Here is a 24,986-nt window from a genome sequence, read left to right as displayed (position 1 = left end):
GGCCTGTTTTTTCTAGTGGGGCCTTGGCATGCATCCAGTAAAAAATGGCAGCTGATAGAAATCTTTAGAAATCAGAATTAACTTGCAATTTTATATTCAATTGGCTGCTATATTTTACTGTGTTACGATAGAGACCTCTAGTTTGCGTTGTTAGTTTTCTTTTATCACGACCTTCAAAATGAGGGGTCACTCGATGGGGCTTAACATTTCTAATTTTAAGTTTCCCCCTAAATCCCCAATCCAAACAGTTTTAATCAGTTGTGTTGGAAGAACAGAAAATTTCTTGAGTTTAAAGAGATGGCTGGTAGACAAAGCTTTCTACACCCTAAATGAGTTCTTTGCATGGCAAGACCACACACAACACTGAAGAGGCTTTTCCATTTCACTTTGTATCTGTAAAATTTGACGCTGTAACATTTCTTGATGAAATTGTAATAAAGAAATTGTCTATTGTCTGGTCATCATTATTTTCGCTCTGTTTGATCGGAATAATGCAAAAATCTTGATCTTTTTTATCACTTTCTTTTATTTTATTTTGCTCAAGAAGATTGTAATCATTTACATCTTCATTTCTTTCATAGTACATTTTTGAAAGAACTTTTACATCTCTTGCAATTTTAACCTGCTTTTGTTGTGGCATCCAAATTCTGTATGCTTTTGAATTGCTTGCATACCCCACAAATATTCCTTGCTCCGCTTTCGGATAAAATTTTCCTTTTCTTGAAGCTTTGTTTAATACAAATACTTTTGATCCAAATACTTTCAAGTGTCTTACTGAAGGCTTTCTTCCAGTCCATTTTTCATATGGCGTTAAGTGTTCAGTAGCTTTTGAAGGGCATCGATTTCTTATATAGTGAGATGTGTTAATAGCTTCAGCCCACATATATCCTGGTAGATTTGATTCTATCAGTAAACATCTTCTTCTTGCCATATCCAATAATGTTCTATTTTTTCTTTCAGCCAAACCATTTTGTTGCCGTGTGTATGGAACTGTTAATCTTCGCCTTATACCACTTTCTTTCAAGAACTTGTCAAATTCACCATTACAATATTCTTTGCCGTTATCTGTTTGCAGAAACTTGATTTTATTTCCTGTTTGATTTTCCACCTCATATTTATATATCTTTGAAACGTTCAAAAATTTTGTCTTTACTTTTCAAAAAATATACATAGCAGTATCTTGAATGTTCATCAATGAATGTTCCAAAATACTTTTCCTCCAGGTGTAGTTACTTTCATAGGACCTACAATGTCAGAATGTATGACTTCTAACAAGCCTACATCATTTGCAATCTTTCTTGATTGAAATGGTGTTTGTGTCAATTTTCCTTTAATACACGTTTCACATTCTCCAATTTTGTCTTTCATGTTGAAGGTTAATCCATTCAAAGATTCATTTTTTAAAGCTGTTTTTAAGTCAACCTCGTTTAGATGACCTAACTTTTTATGCCAATCTATGATCTCAGGTTCTTTTGTATAGTTTGATTTTTCATTTACCATTATAGATTTTGTACTTTTGACATAATAAAGACCACCTTGACGTTCTGCTGCCACAATTACATTTCCTCTTTGGTTTTGGACGACAGCTTTCTCTTTTTCAAATATCACTTTAAATGCTTTATCTGTTATTTTACTGACACTCATTAGATTTGTTGCCAAGTCTGGTACAAACAGAGTGTTATTCAAATGTATGATTTCAGAATTTTTAAATTCCAGCAAAACCGTTCCTGTTCCAGAAACGTCAGATGTCTTTCCTTTAGAAGCAAGTTTCAAATTTCCGTTTGAATTTTTGATTTCTCTGAACTGTGATTTCTCTCCACACATGTGCGATGTACATCCATTATCTATACACCAATCAGATGAAGTAGAACCTAAAATGTTCAAATTTGAAGAGAAACATTCAACCTCTGCTTTAAAACTATCTCCCATTTGTTTGGATCTACAGTTATTGGCTTTGTGTCCTATTTTTCCACATCCAAAACATTTAACTTTGAAACCTACTTTTGTAGTGTTGTTCTCATCTTGTTTCTTATGACTATAAGTGTTGTGAATACCTTTCTTGGAGTTGAACTGCTTTGTTTTGCAATACAATGTATCTTCATTATTCGTACAAGTGTATTTTGACCTAGCTTCACTCTCCTTAATTACTTTTATTTTTAAATCATTAGGAGAAGATAAAGTGTCTCTAGACTCAATTGCTACCCGGAAATTTTCAAATGATGATGATAAGCTGTAAAGTAGCATAATGCTAAGTAAGTCTGAATTGATAATGATGTCCATTTCTTGAAGTTTGTCAACAATCTCCATAAATTTGTTGACATGATCCCTAGCATCTTCTCCATCTTTCATTTTATGAACTATTAACTGCTTTAATAATGTGGCTTTCCTTGCAGGACCAGAACTTTGGTAATTGTTCTGCAGGCAATCCCATACTTCTTTAGAAGTTTTGCAATTTTTTACTAATTTCAATTCACTAGGGGAAATTATCAATATTAGTTCTGATTTTGCTTTAAGATCTTTAACTATCCAGGCATTCTTAGCAACTTCATCCTCAGGACATTTGTTCTCCCCAGATACATACCTATTCCATTAGGTTTTGTTGGATTAATATAGCTTCAGCTTGAATTTTCCAAGTGTCATAATTATTTCGTTTCAAAGGTTCAATTCTATAGCCAAAACTCATTTTACTTATTTTTAAGCACAGAATACTGTAAAATGATTATTTTATTATTCCAAATGGCCCATAACTTTTGTTGGTGAAATTAAAGTTAATGAAAGAAAGTTTGTTGTAAACTCTTTTATTTTCTTACAAACACAACACAACACGGGTGGGACACACGGGAGGGACTAAGGCTAACATATCTTGTAGTGTCAGCGTTCGCCGCTAGAACCGCTGAGTTGAATAAATTTAATTTTTTTTATATTTTTAGTTATAAAATTAACTTTTTAATTATAAAATATTGTTTTAAAATTATAAAATATATTTTTAATTTTTAAAATAAAAGTGTCATAACATAACCTAACCAACCAGACTTGCTGATAATATATAACTGTATAAGATAAAAATCTAATTAATGATTACTTATAATCTATATATTAATTTGAAACTGTTTTTCTTTGTGACAGCTAATTTGAGAGAACGGCTGGGCGTAGAAACTCGGTAGAGGTGTCTAAAGAAAGGTCTTGGTCTGTAGATGAGCCATCAAAAGAGAAACTAGGTAAATTCCCTTCGGGATCTGCCCCAGAGGCCTTTAAAGTCCCATCCCATGTTATTCTTATGGAGGAAAAACGGGTTTTTGTCAAAGCTAATTTCAGAGATCGGCTGGGCGTAGAAACTTGGTAGGGGTCTCTAAAGAAAGGTATTGGTCTGTAGATGAGCCACAAAAAGATAAACATGGTAAATTCCCTTGGAGCTCTGCCCCAGAGGCCTTTAAAGTCCCCTTAGCAGATTTGTTTACATTATGACCATATGTATAATTTTACACTACTTTTAATGAACCAGCTGTTTATTTACAAATTGTATTTCAAAGGTCAAGTGTTATGGGCATTTACTGAAACTGTCAAAATTAAATGTTTACATTATTATTTATGATTTAAAATTGATTCTTCACTGCATGGCAAGCTTTTTATAGTTTGAACAAAATGATGAATTTATGATATGTTTTAAATTTTTTGTTAAAAATCTATGCTTTAAAATGCCCTTACAAAAATTTTATATTATAAAATTAGTTGGACTTATCAATTTCAACAGAGCAGATAAATATTCCTTATCGGGTTGGCTTATATTTATTTTAGGGGTTTTCACTTGCCTATTTTGGCCTACTTTCAATAATCATTTGTAGATGAGTACGTTGAGGATGTGAGCTGTGTTCCAAGTTTAGAAATAGACTAAGCACGGAGTAGGTTTAATCTATGGTTTGGTGCAGTATTAATGGCAGTTCAGGTATTAAAAATACCCCCGCCGCAGCAAACCTGCCGACTACGCGAATTTCCATTTGTCTGAATTGATTTTCAGTTAAATATATTTTAATAACATTAGGTTTAATGAGTACCTAGGTTTGCTGCTACAAGGAAACTAATAAAGTGTGTTTTTGAGTAAAATATTGATAGCTTAGTACAAAATAAATAAATTTGCCAAGTTTGATAAAAAATATATCCATAAACAAGCAAACTACAACATTTGACAATATTGTCCATAAGAATAACATGGGAATTTTAAATTTACAACTTTTTTAATTTTCTCCGTTACTAATAACCGAACAAAAATACTTTTATATACTAAATTATTTGTTTTTTTAAGCTCTTAAAAAAGGTCTAAAGAGAAATTGGGAAATTTTGTGTTTTGAGGGTCAAAAGTGAGAAAAACCAATTTTTACCCCATAAAACCCCCCGTAAAGCCCCCGTTCCCATGGTCCGATCATGCTGGTTCGCGAACTCATTCAAGTTTATCCCGCTTTACACCTTTCAACCAAATTTCATCAAAATCGGACAAAAATTACTCAAGTTATCGCGTTCACGGACGTATATATATATAAATCTATATATATATATATATATACATATATAAAATTTGAACGAATGGTGTTTTTGGCCTCTGGGGACATCAAAATGAAAAAGTAAATCGGTCCCGGGTCTAGGTCTTACCGTGCCACCTACGGTAATAGCTACTTCCCTAAAGGGAAATTCGCTAAAAGGGGGAAGGGTTTTTACTTTGATGTACATCTAGCTAGATCGAACAATGCATCTAAACCTCACTACATACAAAACATTTGGAAATACAACAGTACAAAAAATTTAAACAGAAAAGAAAATAATTTATGATTCTACCTTTGAGTATTTCAAGCAAAATTTCCAAATTTCAAAAATTGAGGTGATTGGATTGTTTATTGGTTCTAGAGGAACATTATCAAAATTTTTGTGAACTTTTGGAAACAATATGATTTGGACAGATCCTTTTTGAAAATTATTATTCATAAATCATTAAGTTGACCATAATGAGAAATCATCTATATGGCAAACATCAAAATTAATCAGTCTTATAGCTGTATAATCCTTCGATATTTTATGTGTACTATTTTTCTGTGTCATTGGCAACCTTATTTTTTTAAGGCAGAGGTATTTATTTTTATAAATAAATTCTTTTCTCTCTCTCACATCTCATCTAATTTGCATAATTTGTTGCCAACCAAGCCAGACTAGGTTATGGATGTGGTTCAGCAAATGTTCAAGATTTGGTACATTATGGTACATGTACATCCCATACACAAAATACATGCACAACATTATGTGATTGATACGGCCAAGGCAAAACTACGCCAGAAGTTGATCAATTAGTAAATAAGTACAGGATGATTAAATACATTGGTTGACGTGGCAAGAGAAGGAATCAAAATTGCTTGGATCGAAGTAAGAATATTTCTGCCATCTGGAGAATCAGATATTTTTATCAAATACAAAAAAACTGATTTAATATGCTGATGAAATTCTGTATTTCTATGACCAAAGATGGTGATTCACTTATGCAATCGAAATACGGTCTGAATGATTTTCCTAAAGCAGATGTAACCAGTTATTAGTAATATAGATTCTTCCCGTAGGATGACAGCTCACTTATATGAATTTCTTTTCCCATATAGTGAAAGTGGCTTTAACATGAAAAAAACTTATGAACACGAAACAAATTATAAGACTCCTAAAAAACCTTTTGGGCAACCTAAAGCCAACCACGTTGAAGGTAGTTACACAATCTCATACCGGTATTCATTATTATGCTTATCCTCCCTTAGTTTAACTACGATTTTCACTCTATCATCGCAGTTAGCTGAAGTTACATAAAAGAGTAACCGTCGATTTCGACGGGTTTCCCCTAGTTTTTAATTAATTATAAAATTAATTTTAAAATTTAGTATTATAAAATTTAACTGTCATAACCTAACCTAACCAACCAAACTTGCTGATATGAAAATTTTGTTGACAAAAAATGTTGTGCTACCAGCGGGATTCGAACCCAGGACCTCCTGGACACCAAATCGAAACGCTACTATTTATGCCACGAACGCCGCTGAAAACACATCGTTTCGTTACGGTAATCGTGTTGCCTCAAGAGTAGACGACATTAGCCACTAGAGATATGACGTCACTACACCTTTAGCCTTGGTCCCTCCCGTGTGCCCATTCCAACACAACACTGAATTATATTTAGTAAACAACTGCATATGTAAAATATAAAAACATATGATGGTCCATCACTAATCCAGACTAGATGAGTTGGGTTGCAATATTCAACAGAAAGTAATATGGCTTTGCCACTCAGTTGATTTTGTGTTGCTAGTATGAATGCATAGCAGCCGTGGATCAGGGTCTATTGATGGACTCGAAATCCCAACGCTCAGCACGCGATCCACTGATCCAGTTGGATTATATAGAGATCTATGGTGACTGGGAAGCTGCCCCCCCCCCCCCCCGATCTCTGACGTCAATATGACTTAGGAACCTTTTGGTGGGGGGGGGGGGGAGGGTAGTCTGAATTTTGTAATACTAACCATTGTAATACTTAATACTTTAATACTGTTTATTGAAGTGGCGACCATACAAAGTAGGTATTTTAACCTAAGTATGAATGAAGATGAGTGTAGGATGAGTGGCGCGATCTTGTAGTCTTATTTTATTTTATTTATACATGCCAACGGCTAAGCCAATACAATACATAGTCTTGTTAGTGACTAAGGCCGACATATTCCTTAGACACAGCTGTTAATTAATAGCCCATACAGCTAATGGCAACTAAGGGACTTACAGTTTATAGTGGACTCCGAACCACATTTTTGCCTAGGTATTAATGAATTGGTCTCATTATCAGAATAGTACTGCCTGGTAGGTCTAAGGCTTGATAAGGACAATCATTAACGAAATGATATTCCGTTTGATTTTAGCTATACAGTCAAGAGTCTGATTGATCTTCTTAAACCATTTTTCCCACATGTTCTCAGATTTCCAAGAGTTTTTTCCTGTGCCCTTCGGCTCATGACTGGTTTAAACAAATATAGTTAGAGCCTTTTACATATTTAATCCATAGTGTCAAAAAATAGTCATAATTTTGAGGTAAGGCATTTTGTTACTGGAACTAGGTTGATACAGTTTAAATGTGCATTTATGGAACAAAATAACAAATGAACTTTATTTCTGTTTCAGCATTTGATGTCATAAGAAGATTGCGGATAATGATTCAATAATTTTTAAACCTGGAATGTAGCATTTCTATTGAAAACTGTTCATGGAGGGAAGCAATAATCAGGAGGAATTAGAACTCGAGGTAAAAAACTGCCCAAAAGCTATTCCTAAAAAAAGAACAAATAGTCAAACTGAAAAATCATCTAAAAAGATCAAATTTGAACAGAATAAAAGTGATTCCACAACTATGGAAGCAGGTGATGACTCTGTGACCCCCCCTGAAAATCTGATTTTGGAAAAAATCCTTTTTGAGAAACAAAAGGTATGGCACAATTTTGTATTAGTAGGCCTAGTAGTAATAGAATCGGTTTTGTCCCAAGTTAAACAAGAGGATGACATAGGGTTGCCATATGGTGATTTATAAAAAAGAGGAGATTTCAGCTGGCGGCCCCCACTTCAGTAAATAAAAGTTTACAGACTTTCAAAATTGTATACCTAGACTTCATAGCACAAATATTATAACAGAAATGGTATGGGTCATACACATACAAAAATTATGTCACTGGTCCGAAAGTAAACACGTTTTTATTAATATTTAAATGGAACTGTCAAAAACCATCCAAACCAGTTGTTACTTCTACTAGTAGGCCTATTGGCATTGAGGCCAGTGACGTCATTTGTTAATGTTTATTAATCCATACTGTTTCTGTTCAATAATCACGCTACACTGTCAAAATTCAAATATGGTACACAAAAGCATAAAATTTGCATATTTCTTGTCACATCCCATTTAAAATAACGAATAACATAAACAAAACACTCTCTGCCTGCTAGACATGGTTCAGCTTTGGTAGTGAACATGGATAACTTTGGACTTCGGATGGGCCGGCAGACGCGATTTGAAGGTCTGGGAACAATGAAACATACAATAAACTAAGTACGTTGCTGGCCAAAGGGAAACTAAGGAATAAAATAACGTTCGTAGAGAGTACAGAGATGCATTTTTCAGTCATTTCATAACAATATTTGCGAACACAAACATTAATTTTATTTCAAGTGCTGTTATACAATATATTTTAATAGAGAGTAAAAAAATTGGAGATTTCTCACTTTTTGCAGAAATTCCCCGGAGCTAAATTTTGAAGGTCAAAATCTGGTAATCTCCGGGGAAATCCAGGGATATGGCACTCCTAGGTTGACATCCCCTGTGTATAGGGTACATAACATTGTGTAGTTCATAAGCACGGATTTGGAGAAGAAGTTAGGGGAGGACCATTCCAGGGGGCCCAGTCAGAGGGGGGTTTGGGCTTTTTTAAGGTATAAAGACACTTAATAATACCACTCAGAATGTAGCTAAATCCAAGCAATCTAAACCTATACTTTTAGGACCCTATTTGAAAACTAGGAAAAAACTGCATGTTTTTATCTTATATTCCTTACAAAAATCAACATAATTATCTGAAGGAGTACGCAAGGTGATTCAAGTTACATTCTTTTGGCAAGTCATCAACAATCTTGCCTATACAAAAGCCATAATTTGAGGGTGAACTGTGATGAATAAACAGATGCACATTGAGCTTAAGGGTCATCGCCTGTAATAGGAATATTCTATATTGTTTATTTTTACAACAACCAGACAGTTTATCCATTGGTAACTTTAACTGTGGATGGACAAGAGAAACTTCTGTCATTTGGGTCATCATAGTAGTAATTGATGATGGTTGATTCAGTGTCCCGTAAATGTTGGGAAAACTTTGTTCTGAAAGTTTTTGTTCCGTAACTAGATGGGTATTTTGATTTTGGTCTGGATTTGATAAAATTTGGTATGTAGGTCAAATTTGTTGATTTGACTACTAGGCTAATCCCCGGTATCTTCAGCAGTTTTTTAAACATTTTTTTTTTTTAATTTTAATTTGTATACAAAATCTAGTTTGGTCACTCATATATTTCCCAGAATATTCCTACATGACAGCAGTTTTTTCCATGACCTCTGCTCCAGGGAAGGCTATATATAGCCAACCCTCGTATTGGTGGCGCCCATGAAAAGGTCTAAAATGATTATTTGTATTGATAACATTTCCACTTAACCTTATCGTAACTACTAACTATCCTGTTAGAAATTTCAGTACTTTGATATTATCCGGCGAGGCCACCCTTATACAGCGGTTATGTTAGGTTGTGTTGTCATAAATATGTTTGTAGGATTTTCCTAGTTTCATTATGGATCAAACAATACCATATGAGTCATACTTTTGCTCCCCAAATTCCCTCCGTATGCCAAGGTGAGGTCGTTGACCGGAGCGCGTGCATCACCTGTCACCACCTGTATCTGATCGGCGGCGACGCATTCAACTCAATCCTCGCCGACATCGCTGCCTTCTGGGAGGCAGAACTCAAAGGCCGCTAATTGTAATCATGTCAAATATGGACAGTAAGTCAATTAAAGTCTGTTCTTTCCATTTATGATAACCCAACGTAACATAACCGCCGCAGCACTCTGTATAAAGGTGGCCTCCGGATAATACCCAGGTACCGAAATTTCAGTGTACAAAGTGCTAATTTACTAAGTTTAAAACTATGAAGATATCAGACTAGCATCGTATTATGACCAATTTTAGAAACTACTGTATAAAATAAAAATTCAGTTACTGTTTTAATGACTTTTAACTTTTTTCCATCCATACTTATGTACTAGGAAGGGGTTAGTTATTATAATATAGATCAATGTTATTGATTGAACTAGACATTTCATCCCCAGGTAGATAATAGAATTTTAGACACTAGCACAATCTGTAACTAACTGGCTCACAGAACTATGTTCTTTTGATAAAAAATTGTTGACAGCTGGTCTATAGAGATGGGATGTCTCAAGGCCACATTAAAAAAAAAACAGGCCGTAATGCTCGTCAAGCATGACGTCACGATAGAAGACGGCAATGACGTAATGTTTGATATTTTTGTGACAGAGGGTATTTATTTATTTTCCGAGGAAAGATTAAAACAAGCAGCTGATCACAAACGGCAAACATTAAGTCATTGCCGTCTTCTAGAGTGACGTCATGCTTGAGCGTGGCCTTGGATGTCTACTTCAGTATCCAATATAATAGTCAATACAGTAGTTTGTCACAATTTTTATGTTTCAGGAATTCTTTGGCTCACCAGAAGTGATGGAAACAATCAAGTTCCTGATTAATCGGAAAAGAAAAGAGTGTTGTTTAGACCAGTGAGGAAATGCAGGATTGACTACATTTTACTTTCACTCAACAATCACCCAGTTTCAGCAAAACATCCAATAAGCAGAGATAAGTTGTGCTGCATAAAAACACCATAATGATTTTTAGTTTTTAATTTATTAAAATGATATAACAAAGATAAATTTTGATAAGTTATTAGTCCTAAGAATATTGTGTGAGTGACTTATTGGGTAATTGTTATCAATTTTAATTTTATATTGAGGTTTTAAAGTCTCTTATTGGGCATCAAAAAATTTATGTTATAGGGGTCTGCAAAATCTTCCATCTTCAGCATAGAGGCATAATTTACTGTTTAAGTGAATTAGAGCTGAAGGAAGGCCTTTTCTATAACAGAGGAATAAAAAAGAACCAAGAATAGAACCCTGAGGTACCCCATATTTAACCTGTTTTAGATATGATTTGATTTTATGTAATTTTGTAATTGTACTCGTTCAACCAAAGACTATTACTTAATGTTCAACATATTGTTGCCTGTTTTCGAAATATGACTAACCTAATTAGTGAATTATTAGTAATGCCGAAATGTAGTATTGAAATAAGTGTCAGATCCAAAACACTATCAAATGATGAGATCCATGAAAATTCCAATAACAAATCAAAAACAGCCTCAACTAGATCAATAACAAAATTTATTACAGGTTTTCCGGACTTGAAGCCAATGCTGTTCATTGTCAAATACCGTTAACTGATTATTTTTACAAATGGTTCCCAATCGGGAGTGCTTTGCATGCTCAGAAATCTTGGATATTGTTGGCAATATCGATGAAATCCAGTAACTTGATGGCTCGGTTTCCTTCCCTTTCTAAATTTATATTTATTATTGTTGATTTCAAACCAAATGGTTTTAGTTTGAGCACAAGAAATAAGCTTTGCAACACTACTGTAGTCTTTAAACAACACATTTTGAGTTTAGGGGTACAATTCATAGACTTCAAACTTTTTTTTAAATAGCAGTTGGCGGCCTCTTTTAACCTTGCATTGGCCCGTCCACATAGACTGCCTGTGCAGGGATCGTATCCAGCATAGCAAGGGTTGAGCCAGCACAGAACAAAGTTGAACTGTACTGATAAAATGTTTGCAGTAGTGACCAGGATCTGAACACAAAATACACTTTTTCAGAAGTATTTCAATAAAATCATATAGCTTAAAGTTAATCAGAAAGCAAACGAGGAGCAAGCTAGTCTCTGGTCTGAGTAGTGAGGGCTTATGGATGTTCAAGATGGACAACACAAGAAGTAAGAGAAGTAATTCAATAAAATCATATAGCTTAAAGTTAATTAGAAAGCAAACGAGGAGCAAGCTAGTCTCTGGTCTGAGTGGTGAGGGCTTAGGGAGGTTCAAGATGGACAAAACAAGAAGTAAGAGAAGTATTTCAATAAAATCATATAGCTTAAAGTTAATCAGAAAGCAAACGAGGAGCAAGCTAGTCTCTGGTCTGAGTGGTGAGGGCTTAGGGATGTTCAAGATGGACAACACAAGAAGTAAGAGAAGTATTTCAATAAAATCATATAGCTTAAAGTTAATCAGAAAGCAAACGAGGAGCAAGCTAGTCTCTGGTCTGAGTGGTGAGGGCTTAGGGAGGTTCAAGATGGACAAAACAAGAAGTAAGAGAAGTATTTCAATAAAATCATATAGCTTAAAGTTAATCAGAAAGCAAACAAGGAGCAAGCTAGTCTCTGGTCTGAGTGGTGAGGGCTTAGGGAGGTTCAAGATGGACAAAACAAGAAGTAAGAGAAGTATTTCAATAAAATCATATAGCTTAAAGTTAATCAGAAAGCAAACGAGGAGCAAGCTAGTCTCTGGTCTGAGTGGTGCGGGCTTAGGGATGTTCAAGATGGACAAAACAAGAAGTAAGAGAAGTATTTCAAAGTAATCGTGTACCGTAAAAGTAATCAGAAAGCAAATGAGGAGCAAGCTAGTCTCTGGTCTGAGTGGTGAGGGCTTAGGGATGTTCAAGATGGACAAAACAAGAAGTAAGAGAAGTATTTCAATATAATCATATAGCTTAAAGTTAATCAGAAAGCAAACGAGGAGCAAGCTAGTCTCTGGTCTGAGTGGTGAGGGCTTAGGGATGTTCAAGATGGACAAAACAAGAAGTAAGAGAAGTATTTCAAAGTAATTGTGTACCGTAAAAGTAATCAGAAAGCAGACAAGGTCTGAGCAAGCTAGTCTCTGTTCTGGGTGTGAGCTATGAGCCGAGAGAGATGGACATGCTGGATTAATGTTGCCAGCGATTAACTGTCTCCAGCGTTAAACACAAAATTTGATCCAAAGAGGAAACAAAACTTCTAAAACTCATATACTCATAAAAGATATTACAAAGATATTATTATTTTAGTTTCATCCTCATTCTCATTCTGGGAATTTAATAGTTAAAGCCAATTACTAACAATACTATATGTGCAGAAATAGTTTTTAATTTTCCTGAAAAAGTAAAAATCCCGGATATTATAATGATTTCCATTGGACATTTATTTCCCTAAAAAGAGGACGTGTCCAGAGAAATGAGGACGTCTAGGATCCCTAATTTAGGCCTTATCATGGGGACTGAGGTATAATGGTTAAACCCCTTTAGGGAAATTTGTTAAACAAGATCCAAAAATATAAATTAACAAAAATGGAAATTTATTATACCTACAAAATACACATTAATGAGACATTCATTTGCTGGGGACAAACTGGATGAGTTTCTTTATTCTTCTGACAAGAGCCTCGACATAACCTCGGTCTCCTGTACTCAATTCCTGGAACAACAAGATAAATTACCAGTTAGTAAAAACACAAAATAATACACTTATTCATCCACATACAGTAGGCTCTTGATAATTCGAAATTGGTGGGCCAAGCATATAAATTTGAATTATCAAGAGTTTTGAATTATCAAGAGTTCGATTTATCGGGAGAAAAATAAACCATTCGATTACAGAGAGTTCATTTGTTTAATACATACAAAGGTACAGCACGTTACAATAAAACATCATACAGTATTTTAGTACACTTTTAAACAATCAACGGCATATTTTTCAGTTACTGTAGTTGCAAAGAAATCTGTTATTTAGCGCTATATATTTCGCCAATAGCTGAACTATCCGCTGTCGACAACAACGTTTGTGCTCAAGGAGATGTCGCGCAATCTAGAGACCGGATTGCCAACTTAGAAAACAAGTCAGCGAACTAACTCAGACTACTGCTCTAACTAAACAAACATCAAAACGTCTAATACTAGCCTACCATGGGAACAGGATGTACTGTACTGTATAGTTTCCTGTTATAACAGGAAGAGATCACTTCGAATTATAGAGTGTTTTGCCGACTAAACTTCGAATTACTGCGTGACTTTGATTTATAGAGTGTTTTTCGACGAAACTTCGAATTACTGCGTGTTACAAATTGACCTGCCCTCTATTTGGACTTTGAAATACCGAGTGTATCAAAATGCATGGTAAAAATGTGAAATATTGAGAGATTCTCTAGGGACTGAGCCTTCATTTTGAATTATTGAAAGTTTTGAATTATCAAGTGTTTGAATTACCAAGAGTGGACTGTAATTACTTGAACTATCACAATCCAGGTAATATTGTCCATCCAACTTGCTTTGGGTAATTAAGTCATCTACTCATCTGTAATTTAGTAAACATTTCAACAATATGGTATTGCAATATACTTGGTAAAAAAGATTTTAAATGCTTAACACGTTCGCTACTGCAATAGTACGAAATTTTCCATTCACATGGACCAGCGACGCACATATGCGACGGCCGGATTCCACCCATAGACTGCCGTCGCATATATGCGACGGCTAGTCACATTAAAATAGACTGCCGACGCATATTTGCGTCGGGGTTCTAATGTTATTAAAATGCTTATATCTTTGTAGTGGTCTATTTGAAGGCACTGAATTCCCTGCAGTGGTCTACAGAGATGTCTGACGCACAACTGCGTCGCTTGGTCTGTGGATATGATGATTGGTGACGTCATATAATAGTTGGAAAAACTGGTCTTTACTTTTCTGCATCACTGTATGTATGTATGCAGTATGTATGCTGCATTATCCTATGTAGCTTTTATATTTGTTCAGTTATAAACTGTTCTTGAATAATCTGTTTATTTATTTACTTACTTTCACCTTAAAACACAAAAAAATGAACTGTCGCATATATGCGACGTTTAGTCTATTTCAAGAAAACTCTGATAATTTTCACTATTGTCTTCGCTGTAGACCGGGCGTCGCAAATGTGCGACATTACAAAAGGTTATAAAAAATGCAAATAAACAAGAATAATTTATTTACAAACACGATTGTAGCGTATTACAATGTAAATGATCACTGTTTTACAGGTTTTCGCCCGTGGTCTGTGTGTACTGTTATCCAAGTGACAGTCGGTCTATGTGTAAAATTCAAATGTATACCTCGGTCCGTGGCAATGACCGCGGCGTCGCATATATGCGACGCATGCGACGCTCAGTAGCGGACGTGTTAACTTGCATTATATTAGTTCTTGAAATTCATATTTTCAAGAACTTCGATTCTACTTTTAACCATATCACATTCTTAGGCCTCGGGTACGATATGAGCGGCAACATTTCCTCGGTTGTAGGAGTCAGTTTAGTCAAACACTTACTTTTGTGCAATATTTAGTTTTTTTGTATTTTCGGTACACTGGAAGTAGATGTTCATGTTTTCTATTGTTCACTTTTTTTTGGAATTACACTTTATTTAGATTTGATTTTGATTAACTTTACAAGCAGTAAAACATGTAATGAAAAATAAAACACTAAGGACCTTCCTTTGAAGATGGAGAATTGAGGGTATTGGAGAACATTGTGACTGATGCAAGAAGCAGGAGTATGGTATGGACTACTACTAAGTAGTCCATACCACTAGTACTACTACTAAGTAAAGCAGACTGCTCTTTAATCAAAACAATATTGTTGAATGATTGTGTGTAGAGTGGCAAGAGCGGAACAGAAAATATCTGAGTAGGCTGGGAAGAAGGACGGATTGGAAGGACCACCTTACACCAAGACCCACAGAAGTAATGACAGTATTTTCCCCGTAGAACAGAGCAGAATATTTGTTTTGCTATGCTCACTAACAGTAGAACCTCGATAACAAGTCTCTTATGGGGCAATACTTGCAATACTTGTAGTGAAGGCTGGCTTCTTGAGAGGTTTGCAATTGTAATGTATGACTAGGGTTGCTTTCAGAGAGGTGAAAGCCAGTTGAGCGGAACAAACGTGATTTGATATTTGCATAAGTAACTAAATGTAAAAAAGTCAATAGATGTACTAATGCTGGTTTTATTGTTTAAGATTATAATAATTCAGATTTGTTTTTACTACATCTTGTTATTCAGATACCTCTTCCAAAAGTACATTATGGTCGTTTTGACCAGGAAAATATTATCAGTTTATTTGGTGCAACACAAATAAACAACTCGATCAATTACCTATAACCTACACTTTACCTTCCTAATCTAACCTTACTTCAAAACACTTAATGTAGTCACGAATACTCATAAACCCCGACCTACCTTCCCCACATGCCTAAATTAGATCAGTGTTCAATCTGCGTTTTATTAATAAGTGTAATAACTTACTGCACCGTCGATGTAATTCAACATAATATAACCTGTGATGTATTATAGGATTAAATATCGATTTCGATTCGGTTCAATATATCGCTTATTAAATCCTGATTTCTAACATTGGCTGTTTCTAATCAGCTGGCAACACAAATAGGTTCATGGTTTAAAAATGTTTAAAAGGAAAGTCTAGAAAGTTCAGAAATACCTTATGATTCTCTTGTTTACATTTTTCTTGTAAACAAAAAACTGTCATATGGCTACTTTAGTCCCATAAGCCTAATGTTAAAATTTGGAAATTTTAAGTTTGTTTTAAATTGCATTAGCATTATCTAATTGAAATTTGTTTGTGTATTAACCATCTCACTATTAGTCTAAGTAATCTTGTTAAGTTTAGCTGAAATGTGTTCTGCCGTTATTGAGTGATGTTGCTTTATTTGTTGCATTGAAGTTGATCCCAAAGAGCTACGCTCAATTAGGGGTAGAGTAAAATTAAAGGTATTTGAAAATGACACTTCGTATCAAGGTTCCTTACGTTACTCAAGATTGTTGATGTGTTTATCATTGAAACTTAGAGGGTTAAATGTAAGTGATTCAGAGCATAACCTTGTTTCTAGTGAGCCAAACAATGTCAATAATAGAAAACCAAACAATTAACTTATAACCTATATACTAAAAGGGTCACTCTTCAACATAGTAGCGATTCATCAGTGTTACCTGTGACACAGTGATGAGGTTTTTGCAGAAGGTATCATTGAAGACTGACACAAGTCCTTGCTTCAGTTTGTTAAGGTCCTCCATAGAGACTCCCCAACTATTCTCTCTGGGATTCATAGGCTTTTGTGCTGCAACCAACCAAAGACTGAGGCTCGGGAGCAACAAAACTACACCCACATTCTAAAAACCCTTAAGAAATTATTGCATTTTCAGTAATATATTATATGTTGTGGTTCTTTGTTATAAACAGATACAGTTAGTTGACTACTAAGTCAATTAATTATGAGAGTGTATAAAAGCACTGAACAGAGGTGGGAGTTATTATTTGATTATTTCCAGTGATCGCCATTTCTTTCTTGACGTGACGAGGCAAAATGAGAACAAACGGCAATTATTGGGGACCTCAAAACGAAAATGTAAATCCCGGGTCCAGGTCTTGCCATGAGTACTACGGTAATACAGTAGCTTATTCCCTATATGGGAAATTCGCTAAAAATAACATTACGTCATTGCTGTCGCCTATGATGAAGTCATGCCAAAGGAGCATTATGGCCCGTTTATTTACGTGATGATTAGGTTCGCTATATAGTAATGGTTGTGTTTGAAAATTGTCTTTGTATTTCCCTTGGTCACCGTCCTTAATATTTTCTTCATGGAAAGATGTAGATGGGTTTGGATCTTCTGAGTTTGATCGTAGGTTGATATGTACATAAAATTAAATGTCTTTAACTAAAAACAATGCAGTAAACCGGACCACAAATGGACAACCGAGTCAAAAATGGCAACCCTTCAAATATTTCTCGAATCTGCCATTTTGAATCTTTAAAAGGCTGCTATTTTTACTCAGTTGTCCTTTTGAGTTCAAATTTACAGCATTGTATTCTACTAATCAAGACCTTTAATTTGATGTGCATATTGACCTATGCTTACATGTATGGTTTTCTTCCGTCTTCTAGTGGGCCCACCTGAGGAAGTTGGGTATTAGGTTGCCTAGCAAATTAAATGAATCTATGAACAACAGATTATCATCATATTGCCAACAGAAAACACAAAATCCATAATAACTGGGATTAACCAGGGCTTTTTGTCTTTTAGCGAATTTCCCTATAGGGAAGTAGCTATTACCGTAGGTGGCACGGTAAGACCTAGACCCGGAACTGATTTACTTTTTGATTTTGATTTCCCCAGAGGCCAAAAACACCATTCGCTCAAATTTGTATATATGTATATATATACTTATATATATATATATATATATATATATACGTCCGTGAACGCGATAACTTGAGTAATTTTTGTCCGATTTTGATGAAATATGGTTTAAAGGTGTAAAGCGGGATAAACTTGAATGAGTTCCCGAACTAGCACGATCGGACCATGGGAACGGGGCTTTACGGGGGGTTTTATGGGGTAAACATTGGTTTTTCTCACTTTTGACCCTCAAAATAAAAAAATTCCCGATTTCTCTTTAGAGTTAGACCTTTTTAAAGAGCTTAAAAAAAACAAATAATTTAGTATATAAAAGTATTTTTGTTTGATTATTAGTAACGGAGAAAATTAAAAAAATAGTAAATTTAAAATTCCCATGTTATTCTTATGGAGAATATTGTCAAATGTTGTAGTTTGCTTGTTTATGGATATATTTTGATCAAACTTGGCAAATTTATTTATTTTGTACTAAGCTATCAATATTTTACTCAAAAACACACTTAATTAGTTTCCTTGTAGCAGCAAACCTAGGTACTCGTTAAACCTAATGTTATTAAAATATATTTAACTGAAAATCAATTCAGACAAATGGAAATTCGCTTAGTCGGCAGGTTTGCTGCGGCAGGGGTATTTTTTATTAGATTGTCCATTTGAGGTCTGGCTTTCGGCATTATTTTTAGCTTAAACGAAACCTTTATTTAATGTACATATATCCCAATGCTTACCTTAAAGATTTTCATCTAACTCCCTGTAGGCCGTCCCCCATACGTGAGATCGGATCACCATGTACACAAAAAAACTAGCTTGCTATTACCAGTAATGATATGCCAAATTTGGTTGCGATAACTCTTTTCAATTTAAAGTTATAAAGTCGTCCTAGGACTTAATTGTCACCCTAGGTAAATACTTTTCTAGTAGATCTGTTACCTTTAATGCCCATCAGTGTCTTGGTGGGTATTGACTGCAGCATGTAGACGTCCAGATGAGCCCACAACAAGTAGAGACTGTTCTCTATGACGAACTCGCACATCTCCAACTCTGACTTCTTGTCTTGTACCTCCTTGAGCATCAGCTGGTTCACAACTTGTTTGGACTCATCCAGTGAACTCAAACGGTTGTACCCTTCTGGTAGAAACTATCAACACAATTGGAAATTCGTACATTAAATCAAATGTAACAATTGCATGTTAGAGCAAATACTGCTCCACATGCAAATATTTTTGTGTAAAATGGAGCATTTTGTGACTGCAGTATTTTTATGAAAATCACGATACAGTATCCTTTAGCCTATATATTTTTAACATTTTTGTATCATCAATCATCACATATCGTCATTACACCAAACATTAATAATTTTATGATAAAATTTAAGAATTTTCAAATATGAAATTAAATTAAAATCCAAATCTGGCTGGACACACAGGTTAAAAATATTTTTGTATGCTGAGTCATATCCACTAGATATGGCCAAAAACTCCCCCTATAAGTGACACATTTTACCCTGAATACCTTTAAAGTGTGCTGTAAATAATTGAATATTGTGAATAGTGTCTTGATAAACTATTCATCTAAGCACATATACTTAGTAAAGGTTCACAACAATTTCTCATTTAATTGCCCTGACCTATTGCTAATTTTCCAAATCTAATTCTCAGTAACATTTTTTCACCACATAGTTGTACACCCATACTGTTAACATTTACAACATGGTGAATCCATATTTAAAGCTGTTACAATGGTGATCAATTTCAACCAGTCACTGCAGACATAATCAGGCTAAAATGGAGATTCAATTGGATCTAGTTATATGCGTCCAAGTGGCCAAAAACTGTTCAACCCACTACTTTCCAGGGTATGAGGTAATTTGACGCATTAACAGAGAAAACAACTGGTAAGTAGACAGAAAGTTGTAAGCATTGTCACCTAGTTCTATCACTTCTTCCATCCCTAGTCTACAAGAAACTAAGAAGTTAAATTTGTGAAAGACGCAACTAACCTCTTTGACAGTGGTAGAGTTAAGATCAGGGATGGACTGGTACTTGCGCACCAACAGGTCTAGCGATACCTTCTCCCTGTGGAAGTGACTGACACATTGTACCATCTGTTGTACAACAACTCCTAGACTGCTCTGGGACACTTCTAAACACCAAAAATAATAGTTAACAGCTGACTTAATCATTATTTTGTTGTTTTTTATTACAACCAAAAACATCAAGATTAAATTCTAATGATACTGATAATGTTTGAGGCATTGTTTATGACAATTACATGCATGTTCTACATACAAAAACTTGGTTTGGAAAAAGTAACACTGATGTCGCGGTGGCTGCGATATAATAGTGGAACATTCAGAGAGGGATGTTGTGGCCAAGATATACTAGTGGAAAAGGTCCAAACTAATTCTAGGTTAGCAACTTAGTATGTAGACACTATACCTTAAGTTATAGAATATATAGTTCTAGCTTCATTGTTCTGAATTCAAATCCTACCTTTCTTGTCCAGTACGTTGGGTTCCAGAAGGGAGGGTTTTAAGATGGCCGATGTAGGAGGCTTATCCAGGCCACTGCTAGACACAAGGTTACGAGCGTACATGGCCAAGTTCCCTGCAATCTGAACAAAAAAAATATGTTTGAGTCAGGAGAGGCGTTTTGTTATACTAATGCTATAGAGCATATTATTTAAGACACTCTTTTATATTAGTACTAGTTTAAACTATCTAGAACTTTCAAAGCATGTATAATACACTATATATCTCCGTTATGTGGTGAACAGCAAAGATAGATCGGACATGACTAGTTCAAAAAAGTCCAGTGTAGAACTACTTGTTGCCGTCCACCTAGACCTGAAACCTTTTAGATTTATCTTATCTAATAATATTGTTGGATGTGTATTAATATTGTACAAGTCAAAGGTTCTGGTAAATCACAGATTTTGGACGGAGTCTACTTACTACCAATCTCCCAGGATTCTGAGATTGTGTTGAAAAAAGCATCATTATTGTGCGGTTATTACTCAAGTTCCAAACTAACGAGTCATAATGCTACTTAATTACTGGATCCAGATACCATTTGTCGTAGGGCAACCAACTAAACTGACAAAAGACTAATATTAAATAGTAATGATACCAGGGTCTGGACCTAACAAATAATTCATAAAATGTAATTTGCGTAGAATTAAAGATGGTGTTACCTGCAAAAACGTAAGCACCACCTCTGCCCTGGCTTGAGGGTTGTTGCGGTCAGGGTCTACAGAGCTGGTGAGGTCCTTTAGAGTGGCTTCTGATAGGACGAACCTACTGAGCAGTCCCAACATCAGATTCTGTGTCTTTCCGAAGTAGAGGTTGCCCTCCAACAGGTGGCCTTTCTGTACGCTCTCGTCAGTCATCTGGCGCACTACCTCTGTAAAAGAGTATTTCTTTCTCTAACAATCAATAAATCAATTTTAGTTACAAAAAAAAATTGGTACATGCATGGTATTAGGTGAAAAACCCCTGACTTTTCTGCACCAGCGTGTTATTGACATTTAAACAAAATAAAATAACATTAAACTAAAGATTTGTCAAAAATTAACACAATTCTCTGTGTAAGGAGAACCAACAAACAATGAAAACAGCACAATAGACTAAATAACAATATCTTAATATTTATAAACTATATCAACACTATTACTAATGTAATTATGAAATACAAAACCTATAAATGCAGGTATAGTTGGAGGGATTAAAAACCAGACGCTACACAGCAGAAAAGAAGAGGACACATGTAATGTTCCTGAAGGCTTACAAACTGGAGGCTCAAAGCTTTGGCGAGACCAGGCTAGAAGGGATATTAGAAATTTGGGGCATGAGAAGGATGCTGCAAACTGGATAAGCTGTGTTGGTGAGAACAATTTTTTAAAACGATTCTCTTAAATTTTCTAAGCAGGTGAGTCGTATCTGTCAGGTTGCTGTTGGCTAGCTGAGACCGTTGCACAGGTCTTTACTGCCATCTTCAGCTGAACTTCAAATAGTACAGGGTGACACAAAGGAACCGGACGTTTTTTAAATAAGTAGTACACAGCAGTTAAAAGGAATAAAATGGTTTTTAATACTGTACATAGTAAGGTAAACATTTGCCATTTTTTGCCAAAAAGTCATTTTTTGAAAATGACGTCACGCATATAAGACATAAGACATAAGACATTTATTCATCATTTTTTACATATGAAATGCATAGATAGGTCAAAATGTTGGTTAATACATCTCGTATTCAGTCTTTGAGTAAATAAATGTATAAATATATGCTATATGCTATATGGCGACCATGTACTTCTCTAGAATGTTCATTCTGGTCTGAAAATCATCTGAAACTCGGGTCAGGTCTTGTTCAATGCCATTGATTTCTTCTGTGATTGTCAACTTCAAAACCTCTAGAGTGCGTGGTTTGTGAGCATAAACACGCTCCTTAAGAAATCCCCAAAGGAAGTAATCACAGCTGTCCTTGTTGACGGCCACGGTATGTCACCAAAGCGAGAAATCACCTTGTTAGGAAACATTTGCCTCAAGACTCTCATTGATTGGTCTGCAGTGTGGGCTGTAGCACCGTCCTGTAAAAAATAAACCCTTTTTCGGTTTATTTGACGTCTGCAAAGTTCTTGACAAAGAAATGTGTTCAACATGTGAACATAGCATTGAGAGCTCACTGTCACTGTTACACCATTTTCCTCGAAAAAATACGGCCCTTGTACTTCTTATGCTCCAATGCTGCTCTCACTCTGGTGATGTTTTCGGATGTTCACAAAGTTCTAACAAGGCCTGGTGGGTTCTTTCTTGTTATATTCCCAGTTGTTCGGAACCCTGAAACCCATCTTAATAGCGTATTTCGGCTTGGAACCGTTCCATGGAGTTCAATATTAAAATGTTGACGAAATTCCCGCTGGGTTTTGACGACAGATTCACCATTTTGGACAAAAGTATCATATACGAAAACGCGATGGTCTAGGGTCCACTGAGCCATTTCAACAAAAATGGCAAGCCTCACTGAAGGTAATGACATAACCTCAATCTTCCTACCACGTGCGACAACAATGGAACAGCTGTTTAAAAAACGTCCGGTTTCTTTGTGCCACCCTGTACAAGCAGTGATTTATCCATCCATTCATTATTGCCTCCCTTTTTTTCTGATTGTTTAACAAAGGACATTGTCAGAATTCTGACAAGACTTCAGAATAATGCTCTAAGGAGTGTTTATAATTTGAATAAATTCAACCATATCAGTGAATTTAGATCATAGTCAAATACGCTGTCCATTAAGCAAATCTCTGACCTTCAAACTTCAATCATAGTTCATAAGACGCCGTTGACAAACCAGCCTTGATATCTGAAAAATAAATTGCTACAGCGATCTAAAGTTTGTGAGCGCAGTACTCGCCAGGAAGGCCAGCTGCAGTTACCATGGGTCAGAACCGAGATGGGAAAAAATGCCTTTTCCTACTTTGGACCCCCTTGTTTACAATGCCTTGCCAGCAGGAGTGAAACAAAAAAGTTACAAAGCCTTAAAAAAAGAATGTTAAAGATATTTTTCTGTACTTTTATTTTCTAAGGAACTTGTATTTTACTTTACTTTTATTAGTAGTTATAGTTGACAAAAGTTTTAATGTAAAACAGATTTTTGATCTGATGTCGCTGGATAGTAAAGATGTTATTTATTTATTTTATTTAACAAGTACTGTCTGAAGTATGAGTGACCTTAGTGATTAAGAAAATTTGCATCAACACTCACACAATATTTGAATATCAGAAGTACAGCAGTAAAACACAGCCAGAATTTTACAGCCACTAAACAGAATGGTCAACCAATTTCGAGATTCTGAGACCTGAGGGTGACTATTTGAAAAAGAATTCTGTAATTTAAGCTCATTAAGAAAAGCTTAGGCTCGAAAGAGATATCTAACATTCTTTGGATTAAAATTCCTTAAACACTGGGTGGTAAGATTGAAATATTTTAACTTTCTTGTGTAGTGTAAAGTTTGTTTTTCATGTACTAGAGTGGACTTTTCCCTTTCAGGTAAACCTGTAGTCTTGCAGTGTAATGTGCTTTTATCCAGCCTATCCTGACACCTTTAGGTTAAACTCCGGTATGTATCTATGTAAGGAGTAAAAACAACACAACATTACAGCACTTTGCACTCACCCTGGTTGGTAGCTCTGGCAATGACTGCAGTCAGCTGTTGCAACTCATGCAGAAAGTTGGGCTGCAGGAAGGGACTGCCACAACGCAACACTTGGTTCACCGTGTCACTGTGACTCATGAGGAAATGTATCACCTGTGACAGTCAAAATGTACAATTAATCTATATGCTTAACAGTTACCAAAATAACTGTTTAACCTATTACATTCCTTTTCCAGTCCTTCTACATAATAAATCTTTATGATTGAGATGAAATTTTAAAGCTTATGATGTAGCGGAGAGACAAACTGCAACTAAAAAGGTAATTTCCTACTTTTTGTTCAAGGAAAGGCTCTAGGCCAGGATTTTGAATTGTCGAAAAAAGATTTTTTGTAATTTTTGTAATTTGTAAACTCTTTCTCTACACTTGACAAAGTCCCTCAGGGGACGAAATATTGTGTGCACAGTGTATTTTCTACATGTTCTATGGCCTACCCTCCTTTAACTTTCTTCTTTGTTAAGGAGGAAGGAAGGACACAACTAACTCAAGAAGAGTAAACCTTACATTTTTCGACACTCGATACTTAGACAATCTTGATAATTCGACACAGTCCGAGTCAAAAATCAGAGAGAAAAACAATCAAAGATTATGAAGTATTTTGTTTTATGAGCTTTCTTTGAACTTTTATTATTAAAATTTAACATTTCAATAATTCGACGCCCACTAAGTGTCGAACTATTGAGGTTCTACTGTAACACAATTTAACTGATATTTAGAACTTTAACTGCAATGTACCTCTGATAAAGCCTCTGAAAGGGGCAAAATCTCAGTAAATTGAGTTACTTTTTATGTGTTGATGTTATTGTATTCTTCTATGTTTTATGTATGAATGTTTTTCCTATT

At 35.2% G+C, this 24,986-nt stretch overlaps 1 protein-coding gene and 1 long non-coding RNA gene across 3 annotated transcripts in view; one reads left to right on the top strand and one right to left on the bottom strand.

Annotated features, from left to right (window-relative positions):
- LOC128994405 (uncharacterized) overlaps positions 1 to 10,546 on the top strand; it is a 33,256-nt gene extending 22,710 nt beyond the window's left edge. For both annotated transcript variants that reach the window (XR_008490892.1, XR_008490891.1), the window contains 2 exons: positions 7,192 to 7,492; positions 10,314 to 10,546. This is a non-coding gene — a long non-coding RNA (uncharacterized LOC128994405). The remainder of the gene's footprint in view (positions 1 to 7,191; positions 7,493 to 10,313) is intronic.
- A 2,482-nt stretch (positions 10,547 to 13,028) lies between these two features.
- The window catches only part of LOC128994809 (nuclear pore complex protein Nup205-like), a 50,959-nt gene continuing 39,001 nt past the window's right edge, over positions 13,029 to 24,986 (bottom strand). The window contains exons 30-36 of the mRNA XM_054419603.1: positions 24,106 to 24,238; positions 21,125 to 21,333; positions 20,425 to 20,545; positions 19,932 to 20,074; positions 18,863 to 19,070; positions 16,727 to 16,854; positions 13,029 to 13,168 (exon numbers count right to left, since the gene is read on the bottom strand). Coding sequence (XP_054275578.1) covers positions 13,085 to 13,168; positions 16,727 to 16,854; positions 18,863 to 19,070; positions 19,932 to 20,074; positions 20,425 to 20,545; positions 21,125 to 21,333; positions 24,106 to 24,238 — 1,026 coding nt within the window. The 3' untranslated portion in view covers positions 13,029 to 13,084. The remainder of the gene's footprint in view (positions 13,169 to 16,726; positions 16,855 to 18,862; positions 19,071 to 19,931; positions 20,075 to 20,424; positions 20,546 to 21,124; positions 21,334 to 24,105; positions 24,239 to 24,986) is intronic.

This window comes from Macrosteles quadrilineatus, unplaced genomic scaffold (assembly GCF_028750875.1).
Source record: "Macrosteles quadrilineatus isolate MER2022 unplaced genomic scaffold, UCM_ALF_1.0 Scaffold_5__1_contigs__length_97177068, whole genome shotgun sequence".
Taxonomy (NCBI): Eukaryota; Metazoa; Arthropoda; class Insecta; order Hemiptera; family Cicadellidae; genus Macrosteles; species Macrosteles quadrilineatus.
Note: the sequence above shows the minus strand (reverse complement) of the source record. Positions and strands in the feature narration are given on the sequence as shown.